The following is a 16,124-nucleotide window of genomic DNA, read 5'->3' on the forward strand; positions in this document are numbered from 1 at the left end:
GCCTACTAGCCACTGGTGTAGACCTTGGAACATGTACATTTTTAAAAAGTCTATTAAATCCATGTAATATAGCCTACAACTTCACAATAATTGTTTTATTTTTTTTAGACGGGTCTAAAGAAGCATGATATGAAGAAAATATAGTCTTTTTCAGAAGAACAGAATCGAATATTCTGAGTTGTCCTTATGTTAGATCCTGATCTGGCTATGCCATATGGCTGTGGGCTACACTAGTTTAATTAGCAGACAAGATTTGCTTAGAATTCCGTGGCATTATTTTAAAGTATGAAGAATACAATTAAACATAGCTGAATTAAATACAAAATATTATTATCTCTAAACGATTTGAGGGAGTGCAAACATGAGGCTATTCTGTGTTGAGCGGTTAACAAAGAAATTACTACAGTTGGAAGTCGGACGTTTACATACACTTTAAGTTGGAGTCATTAAAACTCGTTTTTCAACCACTCCACAACTTTCTTGTTAATGAACTATAGATTTGGAAAGTCGGTTAGGACATCTACTCTGTGCATGACACAAGTCATTTTTTCAACAATTGTTTACAGACAGATTATTTCACTTATAATTCACTGTATCACAATTCCAGTGGGTCAGAAGTTCACATGCACTAAGTTCAGTGTGCCTTTAAACAGCTTGGAAAATTCCAGAAAATTATGTCATGGCTTTAGAAGCTTCTGATAGGATAATTGACATAATTTGAGTCAATTGGAGGTGTACCTGTGGATGTATTTCAAGGCCTACCTTCAAACTCAGTGCCTCTTTGCTTGACATCATGGGAAAATCAAAAGAAATTAACCAAGACCTCAGAAAATAAATTGTAGACCTCCACAAATCTGGTTTATCCTTGGGAGCAATTTCCAAACGCCTGAAGGTACCACGTTCATATGTACAAACAATAGTACGCAATTATAAACATCATGGCACCACGCAGCCGTCATACTGCTCAGGAAGGAAATGCTTTCTGTCACCTAGAGATGAAGGTGCTTTTGTGCAAATCAATCCCAGAACAACAGCAAAGGACCTTGTGAAGATGCTGGAGGAAACGGGTACAAAAGTATCTATATCCACAGTAAAACAAGTCCTATTTGCACATAACCTGAAAGGCTGCTCAGCAAGGAAGAAGCCACTGCTCCAAAACTGCCATAAAAAAAGCCAGACTATGGTTTGCAACTGCACATGGGGATGAAGATTGTACTTTTTGGAGAAATGTCCTCTGATCTGCTGAAAAGAAAAATGGAACTGCTTGGCCATTATGACCATTGTTATGTTTGGAGGAAAAAGTGGGAGGCTTGCAAGCCGAAGAACACAATCCCAACCGTGAAGCACTGGGTGGCAGCATCATGTTGTGGGGGTGCTTTGCTGCAGGAGGTGCACTTGACAAAATAGATGGTGACATGAGGAAGGAAAATTATGTGGATGTATTGAAGCAACATCTCAAGACATCAGTCAGGAAGTTTAAGCTTGATCGCAAATGGGTCTTCCAAATGGACAATGACTCCAAGCATACTTCCAAAGTTGTGGCAAAATTGCTTAAGGACAACAAAGTCAAGGTATTGGAGTGGCCATCACAAAGCCCTGACCTCCAATCCTATAGCAAATTTCTGGGCAGAACTTATTCCACAAATGCCATTATGCATGTAGTGCTTTTATTATAAAGGTACATTTTTATGGTGAAAATTATCTCCCCCAAACTTGAAACGCACGCGATGTGTGTGTATGCCAGTTAGGCTCTACACCCGTTCCAAAGCGGAGTAATGTGATTCATTTTAAGAGGTTATTTGGACACTTTAATGTGATACAAACCTTATCAAAACATATAGGCTTATGGGCTAGGCTACATGTGTGATTTGAAAAATTTGCCCCCCCCAAAAAACATGCATGTTTCTTACCTTAAACTGAGCATAATTCACAAGTGATGGGCTAATATTGTCACCATAACAATATTCTTGATTTAATCTTGCCTTTACATATATTATTTAGCATGTGTTTGAAATTTATTTTGATTTAGAATGGACCATTATCATGCACCGTCTTGAAACGGGCAGCGAGAAAAAAAATATTGGACGCTTTTCCTGTGGTCCATTTTCATGCCAGCCTGGTAGGCTATACTCCTGTTGTAAAGAGAAGCAATGTGCTTAATATTGGGGAAGTTGAGAAAGAAATATAGTAGGCCTAGCCTATAGAAAGCTGATGGGATCCTCTTTTTAGTAGAGGCCATCACTGTTTTCTCATGCAATTGCATAGCCTAAAGAAATGTTGCGCAACATGAGCTCGTGGGCTCTCATGAAGTGTTTGATTAGATTTTCGATTACATTTGCATTGATGTCAGAGTGATTAGAGGGACAATAGTGTTGAGTACCAGGCAGTTAGCACGTTTGGTAGGCTACTACTGACCATCAGCAGCATCAGAGCTTGGAGACACCTAATTACCGTGACTAAACGGTCATGTGGATTTTGACTGCCGTCATGACTAGTGACCGCCAGTGATGCGATAGTACGGTCACGGTAACAGCCCTAGTTTCACCCCCACCCACCCTCAGAACAGCCTCAATTCATCGGGGCATGGACTCTACAAGGTGTTGAATGCTTTCCACAGGATGCTGGCTTGTGTTGACTACAATTCTTCCTACAGTTGTCAAGTCGGCTGGATGTCCTTTGGGTGGTGGACCATTCTTGATACACTCGGGAAACTGTTGTGTGGAAAAACCCAGCAGCGTTGCAGTTCTTGGCACAAACTACTACCATAACCCATTCAAAGGCACTTCAAATATTTTTCTTGCCTATTCACCCGCTGAATGGCACACATGCGCAATCCATGTCTCAATTGTCCCAAGACTTAAACCCTTCTTTAACCTGTCTCCTTCCCTTCATCTACACTGATTTTGATTGGATTTGACAAGTGACATCCAATAAGGGATTATAGCTTTCACCTAGTCAGTGTATATCATGGAAATAGCCGGTTTCCTCTAATGTTTTGTACACTCTGTATATTGGAGGAAAATGTAAGCTCAGCAAAAGGTGATTCATATTTGCTTTATTTTTAAGTCTTCATCTGGGTGCTATATACTGCATGAAGATATACTGTAGGTCATGTACAGGTAACTGCCAAAATAATGGAAACACAAGTAATTGAGGGAAGTATATTGAAAGCAGGTGCTTCTGCACAGGTGTGGTTCCTGAGTTATTTAAGCAATTAACATCCCATCATGCCTAGGGTCATGTGTAAAAATGCTGGGAAGATTATTATATTTGGCTCCCATGGCTAGGGTGATCAATCCTCCATTCACAGGGCACGAGTGGTGACTGAATCGTTTGATTAGCATTAAACCCAATTTAACATTTATGGAAGATTCTGGAGCGACGCCCGAGACTGCGTTTTCCACGACCATCAACAAAACACCAAGTGATGGAATTTCTTGTGGAAGAATGGTGTTGCATCCCTCGAATAGAGTTCCAGACACTTGTAGAATCTATGCCATGGTGCATTGAAGTTGTTCTGGCTCGTGGTGCCCCAATGGCCTAAGACACTTTATGTTGGTGTTTCCTTTATTTTTGGCAGTCACTTGTATGTTAAACCAGTTTGTTTTTACTAATACACTTTGGAAGACTGTCAAAAATGTCTAATAGATTTTTTTAGCGCAGTGTTTTCCACAAGCGCACACGGAGTAGCCCCTATAGAAAAAGTATCCAGCCAGGATCCCCTGACAAAATGTATCTCTAAAATGAATAGTTCTCGGTCCATACATGTTAAGAGAAGAGAGATCGACATCAGTGAAATAATTTCTGCACGTGTTTGCAACTCTCTTTGTGAATTACAGTATGTCATTCATTCTAAAAAAATACTTGTTTAACAACTGACCCACAATTCTTCTTAAAGAATCTTGTAAGAGTCTGCTGACTTCCACATGCTTCCATTTTCTCAGCTATCTGCAATACAGGTAGGAGTGAATGAAGCAGGTGTTAATCATGGACTTGGCTACACAGAAAGCAGTAGTTGACTACTCCATTGTGTGTACATTTTGGGGCGACCTGACCAAATTCACATGGAATTCACTTAGAAATGTGTAAAATATAAAACTCTCATTCTTATTGAAAGCAAGTCTAAGAAGTGGTAGATATTTTCTATGTGCGCTATTTCTGTGCATCCCGTTTTTAAGTTTTGTGTTTGCGTCTTTCGGTTTTTAACACCAGTGTCAAACAGCTGAAAATATAATATTTTTGGTTATGGAAAATATATTTCACAACGGTTTAGATGGTACAATAATTCTCTGCCCTATACTCGCTTTTTTTGTCACACATAAACTGAAATAAGGTGAACTTAGCATTTTTGCAACCAGGAAATGGGGAGCGATTTCTGCTTAGTGCACCTTTTTAAGTGGGAAAAAGTATGCGGCTGAAAATGTGTGTATAGCCGACGTTAGTGGAAAACACTACTAACAAAGAGCGGTGCGTTAGGTAACTAACTGTAAATAAGTTAATTGTTTCACCTGTTAGTTAGCTAGCGTACTAAAACTAATTGCATTTTAATTTATCAACTGCTCCTACACTATTTTGCTAGATACTGTAACCCTGTCCTAACACTGTCAGATACCTTGTTTTCATTTTTCCGCACCAAAATCTTGGCCTCTTTAGCCTGGTAAAGTTGTTTTTGTTTTTCTGTATCATTTATCAGGCAGTGGCGATGGAGGCCTTGACTCTGGAGCAACAGCTATCCCAGTATGCTTTCTTTAGCCAGCTGACAGTTCAGGCCCAGGCTCAAGTGCTCAATGACCTGCAGCAGCAGGCCCTGCCCCAGGGCATCAGGCTGATCACCCTGGCCACCACCACTGCCCCAACAGCCACCCAGTCCTCCCCGGACAGCCAGATCCAGACGCCCGCAAGCATCAACGTCAACTCGGTGAGTCTGTTGAATTGAGTTTCCTGCTTGTCAGTACCTTGACTGTTGATAACTTCCTTACTCATACCCAGTGAAATTCTAGCTTCTACAAAGTTTGGTTCACTTCAGTAATGGCTGATTTGCTTTTAGTTTTTGTGTTTTTTTCATTGGGAGTGAACTGGTCTGTGGATAGATGGTGTATTAGTAGTTGCTTAAGACTGAGCCCACCTCAGACTGTCCTTGGGACTTTCTCTGTGTGCTCTTGCTAGTGTTTAGAAATTCTGCACCGGTTAACACTCTTCCCTCCAACAGTACCGCAATCAGACAGGCTCTCCGGCCAATCAGTCTCCAACCTCCCCAGTCTCCAATCAAGGCTTCTCCCCGGGCTTCTCCCCTGGCGGCTCGCCTCAAGTAAGGGCGAAACCACCGAGCTGCCTTGTTGGGGGAGGGTTTTTTGCCTGGAATTGGCTGTAATTGGTCCAGCTGCTACTCATCCCAGCCTCTCGCTCCCATCCATGGTGTCAGCAATCCCACCCCCATTTCCTCTCCTCCAGACCACTGCTCGATGTCTGCTTATCATATTGGCTCAGGTCTTTGAGTGTTGTCGCATAGCAGCTTTTTGTGTTTTTGCTTGAACCAAATGTACACAACATGGCCAAAAGTATGTGGACGCCCCTTAAAATTAGTGGATTCAGGCTATTTCGGCCACATTCGTTGCTGACGAGTGTATAATATTGAGCACACAGCCATGCAATCTCCATAGACAAACATTGGAAGTATAATGGCCTTACTGAAGAGCTCAGTGACTTTTCAACGTGGCACCGTCATAGGATCCCACCTTTCTAACAAGTCAGTTCATCAAAATTCTACCCTGCTAGAGCTGCCCCAGTCAACTGCAAGTGCTTTTATTGTGAAGTGGAAACGTCTATGAGCAACAACTGCTCAGCTGTCACGCTTTACCATCTGGCAGTCCGACGGACAAATCTGCATTTCGCAGATGCCATGAGAACGCTACCTCCCCGAATGCATAGTTCCAACTGTAAAGTTTGGCGGAGGAAGAATAATGGTCTGTGGCTGTTTTTAATTGTTCAGGCTAGGCCCCTTAGTTCCAGTGTCGGGAAATCTTAACGCTACAGCAAACAGTGACATTCTGTGCTTCAAAATGTGTGGCAACAGTTTGGGGAAGGTCCTTTCCTGTTTCAGCATGACAATGCCCCCGTGCTCAAAGCGAGGTCCATACAGAAATGGTTTGTTGAGATCGGTGTGGAAGAACTTGACTGGTTTGCACAGAACCCTGACTTCAACCCCATCGAACACCTTTGGGATGAATTGGAACGCCGACTGCGAGCCTGGCCTAATCGCTCAACATCGGTGCCCGACCTCACTACTGCTCTTTCGGCTGAATGGAAGCAAGTCCCCGCATCAATGTTCCAACATCTAGTGGAAATCCTTCCCAGAAGAGTGGAGGCTGTTATAGCAGCAAGGGGGGGGGCGGGCAACTCCATATTAATGCCCATTGATTTTTGGAATGAGATGTTCGACGAACAGCTGTGCACATACTTTTAGCCATGTAGTGTATGTCTTGTGAATATGTAGCACCTACCTGGAACCTTAATTATGATTCATTTTAGTTTTGGATAGTCCAACCTGTTTGTAGCAGCTTTGGTTGTCTCCTGTTGACATGATTCATTTTTGGGGAAATATCCTGTTAACAAGGCTGTTTCAGGTGTGAGAAATGGGTTTAACTCTTTCTATACTGAACAAAAATATAAACGCAACATGTAACATGTAAAGTGTTGGTCATGTTTCATGAGCTGAAATAAGATGCCAGATATGTTCCATATGCACAAAAAGCTTTTGTGCACAAATTTGTTTTATATCCCTGTTAGTGAGCATTTCTCCTTTGCCAAGATGATCCATCCACCTGACAGGTGTGGCATATCAAGAAGCTGATTAAACAGCATGATCGTTTCACAGGTGCAACTTGTGCTGGGGACAAAGGGCCAATCCAAAATGTGCAGTTTTGTCACACAACACAATGCCACAGATGTCTCAAATTTTGAGGGAGTGTGCAATTGGCATGCTGACTGCAGGAATGTCCACCAAAGCTGTTGCCAGATAATTGAATGTTAATTTCTCTACCATAAGCCGCCTCCAATGTCGTTTTAGAGAATTTGGCAGTACGTTCAACCGGCATCACAACTACAGACCACGTGTAACCATGCTCGCCCAGGACCTCCACATCTGGCTTCTTCACCTGTGGGATTATCTGAGACCAGCCACCCAAATAGCTGATAGAAATAATCCTCTGTTTTGTCTGTAATGAAGTCCCTTTGAAGTCCTTATTGGCTGGGCCTGGCTCCCCAGTGGGTGGGCCTATGCTCTCCCAGGCTCACCCATGGCTGTGCCCCTGCCCAGTCATGTGAAATCTATTATATTAGTGCCTAATTTATGTATTTCAATTGACTGATTTCCTTATGATCTGTCACTCAGTAAATAGTTAATTGTTGCATATTGCGTTTTATATTTTTGTTCTGTTTGCTGCTGTTCCTGTGAAAGATCCTACCTTTACATATATTACAGCTGGCTACAGTAATGTGATCTTCCTTGGGAAAGTAGCTTTATATACTGTATGTTCTACTTATTGTTTTTTTAAAATATTTCTGAATTCCAAAATTTGTTTTGTTATATTGCCAAACTTTAGCAAGTAATTATGCTTAAAAAGTGGATACGTCACAACTTTTGTCAAATGTAAGTATTACTGGCACCAGTCCGTTTTAAAGGCATGAAACCGTGTTACTAGCAGAGAGAAGCTGCAGAAACGAATTAACTTCACCCCAAAGTTAGCCTAGCTAGCTAGCAAAAGTCACTTGCATTTATTTGCAGTCAGTTTGCTAATAGCTACCGCTCCAGCACTGTTTTGCTAGCTCATCCCTCTAAAAATGACAAGATGGCTCATTCTGCAGTTATATTGTGATATTTCTCTTTTCTAAACAAGGCCTATTGCTCTTGATTTGTATAATGTTATTGTTCAGCTGTATAAAATCTTACTGCTGAAACATTTATGTGGATGTGGCTCTTATGAATCATGCATTCTATGGTTCATTTTTAAAACATGGTCTGAATAGGCATAATAAAGTGTTGTCAGATGCTAGTGTCTGTGCATTCATTAACAGCCATTTGTTAACGGTGCTTGAATTGACTAGCTTGTGGATTGCCTCATGCTTGTGCTTTTTTGTGATGTTTCATGACTACTGTTCCCTTATATCCCTCAGATACCCAAGAAGAAGGCTGTACTGATTAGCTGTAGGCCTATTAGTTTCCATAACCCATTTATTTTTACTCTAATCAGTGGTCAAATGTCTCTTTCAGCATATTCCGGTGGTGGGCAGTATATTTGGGGATTCGTTCTACGATCCGCAGCTAGCATCTCGGCAGACCAATGCTCTCTCCCACCAGGTGACTTAACCCACATCAAACTAGGACATGAATTTCACTGTCTCTATTTTCACTGCAACTCTTTTCCCCCTAAATGTATCCATATTAGAAATTGTGCCTGATCTATGTATTCTATTACCTAACTTTACTTATTAAATGTCTATTTTTTCACTTGCCTAGCTCGAGCAGTTCAATATGATTGAAAACCCCATCAGCTCCAATAGCCTATACAGCCAGTGCTCCACCCTCAACTACACACAAGCAGCTATGATGGGTCTTACAGGGAGCAGCCTGCATGACTCCCAGCAGTTGGGCTACAGTAGCCATGGCAACATCCCTAACATCATTCTCACAGGTACTGAGCAGCAGCTGAGCCAATTAGCAAGCCTGCCATGTAATTTAACTTAGTCTAGGCTCTGTACACACCTAATAAAGGGATTAATTCATCCTGGCTTGATTATAGTCCATTGTTTTATGAAGGTTGGCCAGTATAAGGAAAACAAGTGTTTTGTTTAAGTGAATTGTATTTCGTTTTTCTCTTGTTATAGATTCTTTGAGTGAAGACTATCTTAAATAATATTGGTAGTTATCTAGCAGCTGCTTTCATTTACAAATGTCAAATGTTTTCCCAAATGTTGCATTTTAGTCACAGGTGAGTCTCCACCCAGCCTCTCTAAGGAGTTAACCAACTCACTGGCTGGTGTTGGAGATGTCAGCTTCGATGCGGACTCTCCCTTCCCATTGGACGAGCTGAAGATCGACCCTCTCACCCTGGATGGACTTCACATGCTCAATGACCCCGACATGGTTCTGGCTGACCCTGCCACTGAGGACACGTTCAGGATGGACAGGTTGTAATGCAGAATACTGGCTGTGGCCAACAACAAAAAATAACCCTGGTAAGAAAGGGAAACGAGGCATGGTGGGGGTGAATCATCTCCCCAGTTTCATGGCCATTCAGCTATCTGATCTCACCCTCAAGTCCTTTAAAATAATATGCCATCAAAAACCATTGTAGAGAAGGACATGCAATGACTTGTTGGGTTTGGGAAGGGCATTGCTGTCATTTCCAATGAGATTGTTGGTTGGTCAGAGCTTTGCTAGCCTGCTGCGTTTTATTTATATATATATATATATACATACACACATACACATATAGTTGAAGTCGGAAGTTTACATACACTTGGGTTGGAGTCATTAAAACTAGTTTTTCAACCATTCCACAAATTTCTTGTTAACAAACTATAGTTTTGGCAAGTCGGTTAGGACATCTACTTTGTGCATGACACAATTTTTCTTATAATTCACTGTATCACAATTCCAGTGGGTCAGAAGTTTACATACACTAATTTGACTGTGGCTTTAAACGGCTTTGAAAATTCCAGAAAATTATGTCATGGCTTTAGAAGCTTCTGATAGGCTAATCGACATCATTTGAGTCAATTGGAGGTGTACCTGTGGATGTATTTCAAGGCCTACCTTCAAACTCAGTGCATCTTTGCTTGACATCATGGGCAAATCAAAAGAAATCAGCCAAGACCTCAGAAATAAAATTGTAGACCTCCACAAGTCTGGTTCATCCTTGGGAGCGATTTCCAAGCGCCTGAAGGTACCACATTCATCTGTACAAACAAAAGTACGCAAGTATAAACAAAATGGAACCACGCAGCTGTCATACTGCTCAGGAAGGAGACGCATTCTGTCTCCTAGAGATGAACGTACTTTGGTGCGAAAAGTGCAAATCAATCCCAGAACAACAGCAAAGGACCCTGTGAAGATGCTGGAGGAAACAGGTATAAAGTATCTATATCCACAGTAAAACGAGTCCTATATGGACATATCCTGAAAGGCCGCTCAGCAAGGAAGAAGCCACTGCTCAAACTGCCATAAAAAAGCCAGATTTCGGTTTGCAACTGCACATGGGGACAGAGATTGTACTTTGTGGAGAAATATCCTCTGGTCTGATGAAAGAAAAATTTAACTGTTTGGCCATAATGACCATCGTTATGTTTGGAGGGAAAAGGGGGAAGGCTGCAAGCCGAAGTACACAAACCCAACCGTGAAGCACATGGGGAGGCAGCGGCATGTTGTGGCGGTGCTTTGCTGCAGGAGTGACTGGTGCACTTCACAAAATAGATGGCACATGAGGAGGACAATTATGTGGATATATGGAAGCAACATCTCAAGACATCAGTCAGGAAGTTAAAGCTTGGTTGCAGATGGGTCTTCCAAATGGACAATGACCCCAAGCATACTTCCAAAATCACTTATGACAACAAAGTCAAGATTTTGGAGTGGCCATCACAAAGCCCTGACCTCAATCCCATAGAAAATGTGTGGGCAGAACTGAAAAGGCATGTGCGAGCAAGGAAGGCAACAAACCTGACTCAGTTACACCAACTCTGTCAGGATGAATGGGCCAAAATTCACCCAACTTATTGTGGAAAGCTTGTGGAAGGCTACTCTGAACGTTTGACTCAAGTTAAACAATTTAATGGCAATGCTGCCAAGTGCTAATTGAGTGTATGTAAACTTCTGACCCACTGGGAATGTGATGAAAGAAATAAAAGCTGAAATCAATCATTCTCTCTACTATTATTCTGACATTTCACATTCTTAAATAAAGTGGTCATCCTAACTGACCTAAAACAGGGAATTTTTACTAGCATTAAATGTCAGGAATTGTGAAAAACTGAGTTTAAATGTATTTGGCTAAGGTGTATGTAAACTTCCCACTTCAACTGTACATATCTTATTACTTATCCCACCACTTATATCCCACCGTGTCACAGTTGAACAGATTTGATCTCCTTCTGATTTTATTTCATTTTTATTTATTTATTTTTTACAAATACATTTTGTGATTTGAAAAGCAAAAAGCCACTAGGAAGGTGAGCTGCACCGTATCTTTCATGAATACTGTGTACAATATTATGTGCAACATCCAAGTTATTTTTACCCTATTATTGAAATGGATTTTTTTCCTACCCACTATAACAGCTTTATACTTCACACTCAAAGCTTTATTTTTATTGACAACCGAATGTTAATATTTGTGTTTATGTATGTTGTATCTTGAAATATGTATTTATTGAAATGTTTATTCATTTAGTTTTAATGTCTTTTTAAAAATTGTTTCATATTCAAACTGTGTTTTGAGTTCGATACCAACATTGCTCTGTTGTGTTCATGTTGTACATACTGCACTTATGTAATTTATTCATTTTTAACCTACATACTGTATTTATTAAGCTACTCTGTTAACTTAAGGAGTACAAATCCTCCCCATATTTGCTCATAAGCTCTAACGAGTGCCAGTTGCTAAGACCGCTTGCAAGATAGAATTAGCTGCGGCCTCTCACGATATAGCATAGGGTCTGCAGGTCTTTTTATCACTTACATGGGCCAGAAATGGTTGGGTTTTGTCTTGTGCCAACTCTGTTGTTTTTAAGTTTGTCATAATTAATGGGAAACATGCACAACAGATCCTTGCATTTAGCAGCTGATAAGGTGAAGCAAATGTGACAATGAAAACACTGTAAAGGCAAATTCCCAAAACAAGATGGCCATATTTTTCCTTTGCGTGTTGAAAATGGATATCCAGATTGAATGCCTCCTGAAAATCTGAAGGATACAAACTCCTCAGAAACCTATTGAACTTGTCACTGTGAGATCACCTGATTTTGCCTTACATATTGAGTGTTATACTGTTTAAGTCTTAACTAATGTGACAATGTATTTTCTTAACTTCTCGTAAGATTTTCTTGTACTTGAGAGGACTTTTAACTCCTAGTCAGTGACCATATTTGTTATGTAGTGTAAAGTTTGACAAATCACTGTACTGTATTTTTTACTGGTACACTTTCTAGCCAAATTCTTGATGATTTTGTAAAAAGAAAATCAAACGCTGGATTCAAATTTGTGATGGAGAGTGCAAATATGGGTAGGGTTTCTGCTTCTTTAAAGGGAAACTGACAAAAATGCACAATCATGTTGTGCTCCTTAACCCAGATTCTGGTAGAAAATTGTATGAAACAATTACAATATTACTTATATATTATATTTGGTTATTCCCTCCAGATTAGGGCTGGTAGAAAACCAGATGAACATTCAGTTTTATGCACCCAGTGAAATTAGTCCCAAAATACACGTAGGACTTCACAAAAGTGGTTAAAATTGACGAAGAGATTTTGTCCATACACCAATTTGTAGAGCTGAAATGCTTCTTTCTTTTTATTTGACTCTATCTTTCCCTCCGATTCAAATTCAAACATTTTTGTTTTGAAAACTAATATAGTGGTTGGAAGTAAGTCACTAGATTTGAAGTTGGTTCAATTGGACGCTCTATGGGCTAAGATCGTTTTCATACTCAAGGTGTCGTGTCAACTGTTTATTTGTTTGAAGAACACTAGCAAACTTATTTTTCAGTTCACCTTTGAAATGTTGATAGCTGTGTGGGATCATGTTTCTATTGTACAATGTATTGTGTGTGTGTGTGTGTGTGTGTGTGTGTGTGTGTGTGTGTGTGTGTGTATACAGAAAGCATAAATATGTTAATTTAATTTACCAATGTGGGAAGAGGCATATTGCCCCAAATATAATGTAAATATAACAAAAAAAGGAAACGGTTGGTTTACTTCATACCTCAAAGAAATATTGTTCTTGCAGACATGATTTTAAGGGTTCATGTTCATTTTATTCTTCATTGCCTGTTGACTTGTTTATTAATCACAGACTGTTTGGCTTTAATAAGATTTGTGATTCCTATGCAAATCAGAATAAAACATCTGACCATTGCATTAGAATAGGATATAGATGATAGTGTGTGTGTGTGTGTGTATATATATATATATATATATATATATATCTCACACACACACAAAAAACTTCACTTTGGGCCAAACTACAATACGCATGTATGATACTTGCAGTGCCATTCAGATTATCTACAAACAAATGCTTGTTCATTTTTCTTTGTCAAGACAAAAAAAATTGTACATCCTGTACTGTACATAGGCTTTAGCTGAAACAAATTGACTGCATGACAAAAATGAAAGAGAAAAAGGCCTTAATTTGCTAAGCAGGATGATTTAAATCATGCTCAACAATGTAAAACAGTGACATGCCCAGTCAAAAAGGATGTATGTCAATTGTTCCTAATGATTCACTTAAACAATTTACTTTTCAGAGGACTGTGTTACCTCCATTTCTGCATAATGCTAGCTCATTGCTGAAATAAGAATGTATTTGTGTAACATAGTTAGTCTTGGAATGTGTCTGTTTCACTGATTGACATGAACCAAAAGCATTTTCATTGAGTCCCTTTTTTCACCATCTACTTCTTATTCAGTTGAATTGGCTGTTACTTGCTTTAGCGTCTAGTTCTTCACTGTAGCACCTCACTGTGTGCGAGTCAAATTGTCAGTTGTTCCTATAATGCGAACCTATTGAAAATCCCGTTTTCATAACACATCAGATGCCAATTGATCTGTAGACTCTGTCTGAAGATTTCAGACCTCAAAGTTGTCTAACGTTGAGATTAATCTTCTTTTTTTAAAGCGGGCTCATGAGTTTGTGAGAACTTCCGTCAAAGTCGGAATCGAAATTTCCTGATCCAGAAAGAGTTGTAGCCTAATCAAAAACAATGGCAACAAATCCTCCAAGTCTAACCGGCTTCCTTGCAGGTAACTCAACTCATATCCTGAACTTGTAAATTCACATCCTTGTCACGCTCTCCAGAAGGATCACATCAACATGATATGTGTGGATAAAAGCCCAATAGTTGATGTGATTATAGCATGTATGCTGTAATTAGTCTGATGCACTGATTCACTTCCTGTCATCAAATGACAGCCCCAATTACAGGGCTTCAAGGGTAAACTGAGAGCCAAAGACTGCAACCATGATGGAATAAGAGAGTACGCATTGTTTCCATTCATTTAAGACTGAAGCATACCCTGAATATCTGGATCTACAGAACATAAGGGGCATGGACTCATTTTGACGTAAGACCATTTTTGAAATATAGAAACTTCTGTTGATTTTGGAGTGAACTGACACTTTAATGATCTGGCAAGAGGCATAACAGTTTCACGAGCTACTTAAAAATGGCACTTAAAGAGCTGCGGTCAAATATATTGGCACCCTTGAACGATTCCATTTATTCTCATCAGCTGAAATTGAAGAAAACTGTTGGCGTTAACAAGTGTTTTTGATTTAAAGCTGCACGGGACCATGAAACGAAACATCCAAACTGAAATTAAGATTTATTACATAAATGTAAAAAAATGGCTTGGACTAAATGATTTAAAATTGAAATGAGTTTGTTTGGAGGAAAGTGATTCTTGTTAAGGTTGCAATAAGTTCCAGGTGCCTCAAGAGTAAAAAATAAATAACATTCAACCAGTTTTTTTTTAAAGAGAACAGAACCTTCTGCTCCATTGTAAAGTGCAAGGGTGCCAATATATTTGACTGCAACTGTACTCCGTATTGGCAGTAAAACTTGACTTGACGGTCGAGAGCTTACTGTCAGTTGCATGGCATGACTGATGTTTTAAGTGGTCCCTATTGTTGATGCTGGTTTATTGCAAATGATTCAACATTATGTTGTTGACTTCAGCAATATGAACTATGGCTCGTTAGCTAACCTAAATTGAGGCATGTGCCATCATGACTGCCGAATCAAGTCTAAACTGATATCAGTTACTGTGACTGCATAAGACATATTTTAAGTAAGGTTTATGACACGTTTTTATGTTGTATGTGTTCTTATCCTGTTGCTTTTTCACTTTATTTGTGGCCAACTGCCTTGTGAATGTGAACAGTGGCTGTTCTGTCAATGCTGACTGTTGTACCCTCAATAATATGATATTTTTTTTTAAAGCCCGTAACAGTGTGGAAGTGTATTCCTTATTTTGTAATGCAAAACCAGAAAGGGCTTATTCCATTGCAGCTTGTTTTCCAATCATGTTATAAAAAAAAAAAGGAATAGCACTCAATGTATATTTATTTGTCAATAGATATATTTATTTGTCAATAGATATACCATACTGCTCTGCATATGCATGGGAAATGGCAATCAAAAACGGTGACGTGGACTCCTGTTTTGACAGTAATTATTACAATACACTGACTGAAGTGAGCATGAAAGGAATTCAGCCTTGTGGGAATTGGTGAGCAGTATCTTGATTCTCACTAAGCTTACTGTCACTGCCAGAGTACCTGTCCCCATGCATTCTCTCAACTAAAGGTGAATGAACGGGATAATTATATTTTCTGTCCCATAATTTGAAATGGATTAATATTAATCTAAATCATTTCCTCCTGTAGTACCGTGCAGTTGAAGTTGGGTACCCTAAAATGCCACTTTTGGCAAGTATTTCCAATTCATAATGTAAAGAAAATCTCTCTTATAGGGAATTCCCTGGTCAGCTTTAAGTGGGTATCACATATTTAACTATTGTCCTGTAAATCATATTCTGAGATGTAAAGTAATTATTTGTTTCTATGTGAAACTCCTTTTATGTGACCCCTTTGTAAGATACACTGAATGTGGGAGGCATTTCTTCTCTGTACATAGTCTCGATTTTGCAGAATATATCAATGAAAAATGTCATTTCACCAAAGGTTTACTAAGTGTGGACATGCATGACGTTTGAACTATTCTATATTTTGTTGTCCTTGTTATGTTGTTTATATTTTGTAATCTGTATTTCTGTATGTGTTTTTAAAAGATCATTTTGAATACCTGTTTTGTGATTTTCAGTCCCAAACTTTTGATCAGTACTCA

General features: G+C 39.5%; 1 protein-coding gene across 8 annotated transcripts in view; it reads left to right on the forward strand.

The window, feature by feature from the left end:
• The window catches only part of LOC118388316 (CREB-regulated transcription coactivator 1-like), a 43,068-nt gene extending 26,989 nt beyond the window's left edge, over window positions 1–16,079 (forward strand). For 2 of the 8 annotated variants that reach the window (XM_052528185.1, XM_052528157.1), the window contains 5 exons: window positions 4,694–4,918; window positions 5,210–5,308; window positions 8,270–8,356; window positions 8,516–8,690; window positions 8,982–16,079. In XM_052528185.1, the coding sequence (XP_052384145.1) occupies window positions 4,694–4,918; window positions 5,210–5,308; window positions 8,270–8,356; window positions 8,516–8,690; window positions 8,982–9,193 (798 nt within the window). In that variant the 3' untranslated portion in view covers window positions 9,194–16,079. The remainder of the gene's footprint in view (window positions 1–4,693; window positions 4,919–5,209; window positions 5,309–8,269; window positions 8,357–8,515; window positions 8,691–8,981) is intronic. The other 6 variants (XR_008145503.1, XR_008145519.1, XR_008145501.1 and 3 more) reach the window with 5 other exon arrangements.
• The last annotated feature ends 45 nt before the right edge of the window (window positions 16,080–16,124 follow it).

Source organism: Oncorhynchus keta, chromosome 1 (assembly GCF_023373465.1).
Source record: "Oncorhynchus keta strain PuntledgeMale-10-30-2019 chromosome 1, Oket_V2, whole genome shotgun sequence".
Lineage (NCBI taxonomy): Eukaryota > Metazoa > Chordata > Actinopteri > Salmoniformes > Salmonidae > Oncorhynchus > Oncorhynchus keta.